This window comes from Sparus aurata, chromosome 6, assembly GCF_900880675.1.
Source record: "Sparus aurata chromosome 6, fSpaAur1.1, whole genome shotgun sequence".
NCBI classification, from domain to species: domain Eukaryota; kingdom Metazoa; phylum Chordata; class Actinopteri; order Spariformes; family Sparidae; genus Sparus; species Sparus aurata.
The window spans coordinates 561,149-567,148 of NC_044192.1; the positions used below are offsets into that span (position 1 = coordinate 561,149).

Below are 6,000 nucleotides of genomic sequence, written 5' to 3' on the forward strand. Positions count from 1 at the left end.
GAGGCGACAGGGAACACAGTACCGAGGGGGTTTTCCTCCTGGTTTGGGTCCTGGTACCGGGGACTGAGTCTGCAGCTTCCTACAGGCTAACCAACTGAACCGTGAGCCCGGACAGAGGTGAGGATTAACACTGAGCGTCTCAGGAGGTTTACAGCAGCTTTTTGTTAGTCAAAGCTCAGACGCTGCAGTGTTTCCTCTCCTGCTGTGACTCTGCATTATTTAAGGAGAGGAATAATGAAAACATTGTGTATACTAACTGGGAGGAAGTGCAGTGCTCCCCTCCACAGGTGAGAAATCGACTGCCTTTGTTCTCTGAGGAATTCATCTGAATAAAACAACTTCTAACCTTCTTCAAAGGAAAGTTACAGTGGTGAGAAAAACAGGACAATTTGAATAATTACATTCCTTTCAGCTGCGCTCCAGAGACACAACAAGAAGGAAGCAGGACGAACTGCAGGACGAACTGCAGGACGAACTGCAGGGCGAGGGCCACGACACGAAGCTGCTGACACCTGAACACACCGCTCACCTCCTGCTGCTCACAGAGCGTGGACGAGGACGAGGACAGAATCTGAATTTACAGCCTCTGCTGCTTTGTTAACCAACGGGGCAGCGAGTCGAACACGAGCGTCCGAGCTCAACAGACTTCATCCTCAGAGGACGGACGACTGCGATACGAGAGGGGAGACGGCTCCATCAGGAGGACGACTGAAGGGAACAAGAGAACTAAAATCAGAAACATTAAAACAATAAAATGATCTCGAGCAGGTTGTGTTGTTGGATGTGTGTGGAATGAAGCGTCTTCTTCTCCTCTCCTTCACTTTGTTCACTTCTTCTTCTCTTCCTTCCTCAGGAGGTGCAGCAGCACTCAGTCCTCCACGGACGCCATGTTTGTTTACTGCTGCTGTCAGTCCCTGTGATTGGCTGTATGTCGACCCTCTCAGGACTGGTGTCACCTCCACCTGTGTGTCAGAGCTCACGCTGAGTATGTTGAGGTCCGTGCCAGCCGGTCCCGGCGGTGTCGTCGGTGTCGGTGTGTTGTGTGTTGTGTGTGTTTGAGTCCAGCAGCCACGATCCGACCGCACCGACAGCCTCTGAGTAGACGGAGGGCTGATGAGCAGCGTTTGTTCATTTCACTCAGACTTTCTGAGCTAAACAGTGGGCGGATTTGAACCAGTGTCATCCCGGTCTCACAGTGGCTTCATGAAGCCTCCTGGACCCGTTCATGAGCAGCTCCGGGCCGTCTCCGTCCGCTCCAGTTCTCTCCAGCTGACTCATAGCGCAGCTCGGGGGCCCGTGAGCGATCGCTCTCGCAGAGATCAAGGTCAAATTTCATTACTCCTAATGAGGCTCAGCGCCATCAAATCTCTGGCTCCATCTCCCTCTCTGGCTCTCAGACATGAAACACAAGCAGCAGCAGATTTCTGAGTCGAGCCCAGAGATTCTGGAGTCATTACAGATAACACTGCAGGAGAAAAGAGACGGTATCTTCTCCCCTCGCTGCTGCCGCCGCCGCCGCCGCCGGGTCAGAACCACCTTTAATTCTCAAGAACAATCCGCTGGAGACTTCCTCCTTTGAAAAACAGCTTTTGATATATTTGATGTGTGAAAACAGGACCTGCAGCCACATTAGTCAGATATTGTCTTTTTAAGAAGAAAAGCTTTTAAAGAAAATTGCAATTTGAAGAAAATGAGCTTTTGTGTAATTTCAGGCGTAATGTGATGTTTTCTGCTCCGCGGAAGATGAAATGTGCAGCAAGACAGCAAAACTGTCCTCAGAGCAGAGCGGAGAGGGCCGCCATCATGTGTGTGTGTGTGTGTGTGTGTGTGTGTGTGTGTGCATGCCTCAGTGTGTGTGTGTGTGTGTGTGTGTGTGTGCATGCCTCAGTGTGTGTGTGTGTGTGTGTGTGTGTGTGTGTGTGTGTTTGCATGTATAGCAGGACGCTGGCTGCGTTGTGTATTTCCTGCTGCGCTCTCTGTGATCGATGCTGTAATCATCCTGTCGGATCACTCGGCTGTTTCATGTATTTTTGAAGAGTTGGATCGTGTGTTTCCATCGCCGGCTGCACACGGAGACATTATGGAGACACGAGCGACTGGAGGCTCTCAGAGCGGCGACATCACGACGTGTCCTCTCACTTATTACAGAACTGTGTGGGCTCATAAAGCAGTGAGGTCCTCTCGCCCCTCTGTCATCGTCTGTGTGCAGCTCAGAGCCTGAACACACGGATCACAGCAGCATGTGAATATTTTATTATCCTTTATTTAACCTGTAAGAAGCTGAAAGGTTCAACGTCTCTCCTGCTGCTGAGTCCTACAGCTGACAGCAGAACACAATACCATGGTTTAAAACCTGGAGGATGTGGTTCTGTGGTGTGGATGTGGTTCTGTGGTGTGGATGTGGTTCTGTGGTGAGGATGAGGTTCTGTGGTGTGGATGTGGTTCTGTGGTGTGGATGAGGTTCTGTGGTGAGGATGAGGTTCTGTGGTGAGGATGAGGTTCTGTGGTGAGGATGAGGTTCTGTGGTGAGGATGAGGTTCTGTGGTGAGGATGAGGTTCTGTGGTGAGGTTCTGTGGTGAGGATGTGGTTCTGTGGTGAGGATGAGGTTCTGTGGTGAGGATGAGGTTCTGTGGTGAGGATGTGGTTCTGTGGTGTGGATGTGGTTCTGTGGTGTGGATGTGGTTCTGTGGTGTGGATGAGGTTCTGTGGTGAGGATGAGGTTCTGTGGTGTGGATGAGGTTCTGTGGTGTGGATGTGGTTCTGTGGTGAGGATGAGGTTCTGTGGTGTGGATGTGGTTCTGTGGTGAGGATGAGGTTCTGTGGTGTGGATGTGGTTCTGTGGTGAGGATGTGGTTCTGTGGTGTGGATGAGGTTCTGTGGTGTGGATGAGGTTCTGTGGTGTGGATGTGGTTCTGTGGTGAGGATGAGGTTCTGTGGTGTGGATGTGGTTCTGTGGTGAGGATGTGGTTCTGTGGTGAGGATGTGGTTCTGTGGTGTGGATGTGGTTCTGTGGTGTGGATGTGGTTCTGTGGTGAGGATGTGGTTCTGTGGTGAGGATGTGGTTCTGTGGTGTGGATGTGGTTCTGTGGTGTGGATGTGGTTCTGTGGTGTGGATGTGGTTCTGTGGTGAGGATGTGGTTCTGTGGTGTGGATGTGGTTCTGTGGTGTGGATGTGGTTCTGTGGTGTGGATGAGGTTCTGTGGTGAGGATGAGGTTCTGTGGTGAGGATGAGGTTCTGTGGTGTGGATGTGGTTCTGTGGTGAGGATGAGGTTCTGTGGTGAGGATGAGGTTCTGTGGTGAGGATGAGGTTCTGTGGTGAGGATGAGGTTCTGTGGTGAGGAGGAGAAAGTTCCTCCCTGCTGGAACCAGACTGTTTCTCTTCAGAACTTTTAGAATCTCTCATCAGAAAAACAGAAGCGCTCCGTCTTCGTCTCCAGAGGACGAGAACGTTTGTAACATCACTGCTGACTGCATGTTGGAACTTGGAGGTGTCAGATTCAAACCTGTGTACAGATGAAAACTAGCCTCTGGTTACTGAACTGTCCCTGATAGAATACATCTTCAGCTTGTGTCTGTGTGTTTCTTAAACAGTCCTGAGCTCTTTGTGACAGGATGGGACGGGACAAAAGGCCTCCAAGTGTGGGAAGGTGTGAATGTTTAGGTCCACGTGTCCAGGAGCCGTTAATCAGCCCTGTGTAAGCTAAAAGAAGGCCAACACCTCGGTCTGAACTGAGGTCAGTTCTCAGGCCAGAGGTTCAGAGCTGACTTAATGTATACATTTTCATCTAAGTGTAGAGAGACCAACCGGTCCACTTCAGATGACGTCATCACAGCAGAACACACACTCGAGTGATATTTCACCCGGGGTGTTATGCAGACCTATCCTGTTCTTCTCCCACTGGATGGAGGAGCCTCAGTCCACAACAAGTAAACAACTAGAGGCAGGAGGCGGGTACGAGCAGATGGACTTTAAAAAGGACCCGTGCAGAGAACGGGGGTGGTAACTGGTAAATGTCCCAAGACCGAGGGTCTGAGAGGATTTCTGACAGAGCAGGGAGAACAGCATTTTGGGCGTCACTTTTCCAGGATTTGAGAATACCAGAGAGCGGCCACAGCCTGGTCGGACGCGGGCTTGGGATTCTGTTTCAATAAAGATTGCTCTATCATTCCACCCATCATGCCTCCGCAGAATTCTTTTATCAACATACTACACGCTGACACATTGGAAGGAGACAGCCCATAAACTACAAGCTCTATCAGCAGGATATTGATTACCCACAGTTGTGCAGTGATGTCACCAATATTTGGTAGGTTAGCATGTGAAACTACTCAACGTTTGACTGCTTTTGATGACTGAGTAGAAGCTCAGAGACGACAAACACACAGTGTTAACTGAATAAACTTCAGTGTGACTGTTAGAAGGTTTTGTTCTCTGGCTGCAGCACGATGCTCGTCCTCCATCTTCTTCTCTTAAACTGCATCTGATTGGCCGTCTGAATCCTTCAGATAAAATCATAGTAAGAAGAATTTGTGGTCACAGATCGAGGAGACGATCAGCTGCTTCAGAATCTATTTCCTGTGTTTCTTCTCTGACAGAGTGAACTCTGACAGGCCGGCGCTGCAGGGAGATGTGATCGTCTTCTTTCTGTCTGTTTCTCGGTTTCTTTCCACCTCCTCATTGTCTGCTTTGTGACATTTGTTTGCGGTGACCTTCCTTCTTTGACGTGACACTGATGTTGCCGTCCTGACAGCTTCCGTCTCTTCCAGCTACGGTTCAGACGGAGCAGACGGAGGTCAGGACACACATCCGTCCATCCGTCTCACACTCTGCTTCATTGTGTCTGGACAGAGATATTAATGTCACTACATCTGAACCACAACACGATGGTTCAGGCTCTTATTTTATTAGTTCACATTGAAATCAAATCATGTGTAAAGTTTAGAGGGGAATTTTTCTGAACTTAATACTCATAGGTTGATTTCCACTGACTTTTTCAACGCACGCTGAGTGTCTGTAGGAGGAGCGAGGCTGTTTTTACTGAGTTTAACTGAGTCTTTCTGTTGAGTCTGGTCACTTTATATCATGTTTAACTGAATTTATCTGAATCCACAGACGTCCTTCAGTGCCGCAGAGCCCAACACTTCCCTGGTTCAGTGTCACCAGCAGCTGTGTGGACGACTTCCTGCTTCAGGACACATTTAAACAAAAGTCTCATTCAGAATCAATTTGTCCCTCTGAGGAGACCAACTGTCAGCTAATATACAAGATATTTACTGAAGGGGGAAAAATTACAGCTGATGACTGAAATGAATCTCGTTTGATTCTGAGAACGGGACGAAGCAGCGACTGCAGCCTGCAGACGATCAGCAGCAGATGAGGGGAGAATATCGCCAGCGTCCTGTGATGTCACTGCTTTCTATAACAGCAGACTTGTCTGAGTGTCACAGATCAGACAGATTCATTATTTACATTCAACACTTTGTTATCAGGAGCAGCGACACCTGTCAGACAGCGCTGCAGATGAAGCAGGTGATCCTGTCTGCTGGATACGAACACTTTAATCCTGTAAAGTCCACAGAGAGTGAGATTACACAGTCTGTAATCCAGCTTGGTCCTGATGTCATCACCTGTTCAGCTCATCACCTGAATACGTTTATTGTTATTAAACATGAGTGATGTCACAGATTGAGATATCACTGTCAGTGTTTCACAACAGCGCCAGTCGAGCTGCAGAGGTTCATTCTGCCCTGCGGCCCGTCTCTCAGGCTGCAGGCAGGCTGGTGTTGAGCCCAGACTCAGAACCTGTGTTGGTACTGCAGGTGTGTTCTGCGTTTTAACTCGTATTCATCTTGTAATGAAGATCACGTATCAACTATCCCTCACAGCCACAAACAGTGCGACCGACTGTCGTCTCTGGTTGTCACACCTGAAGCTGCAGTGAACCTCCGGCCGACACGAGACACGTTAGTGTGTTATTATTGTTACTGCGACGTGAAG

The 6,000-nt window shown here is 49.2% G+C and overlaps 1 protein-coding gene across 1 annotated transcript in view; it reads right to left on the bottom strand.

Moving 5' to 3' along the window:
- Positions 1 to 6,000, bottom strand: part of grm7 (glutamate metabotropic receptor 7) — a 104,988-nt gene that overhangs the window by 22,411 nt on the left and 76,577 nt on the right. The window contains exon 6 of the mRNA XM_030418891.1: positions 2,354 to 3,312. Within this exon, the coding sequence (XP_030274751.1) occupies positions 2,354 to 3,312 (959 nt within the window). The remainder of the gene's footprint in view (positions 1 to 2,353; positions 3,313 to 6,000) is intronic.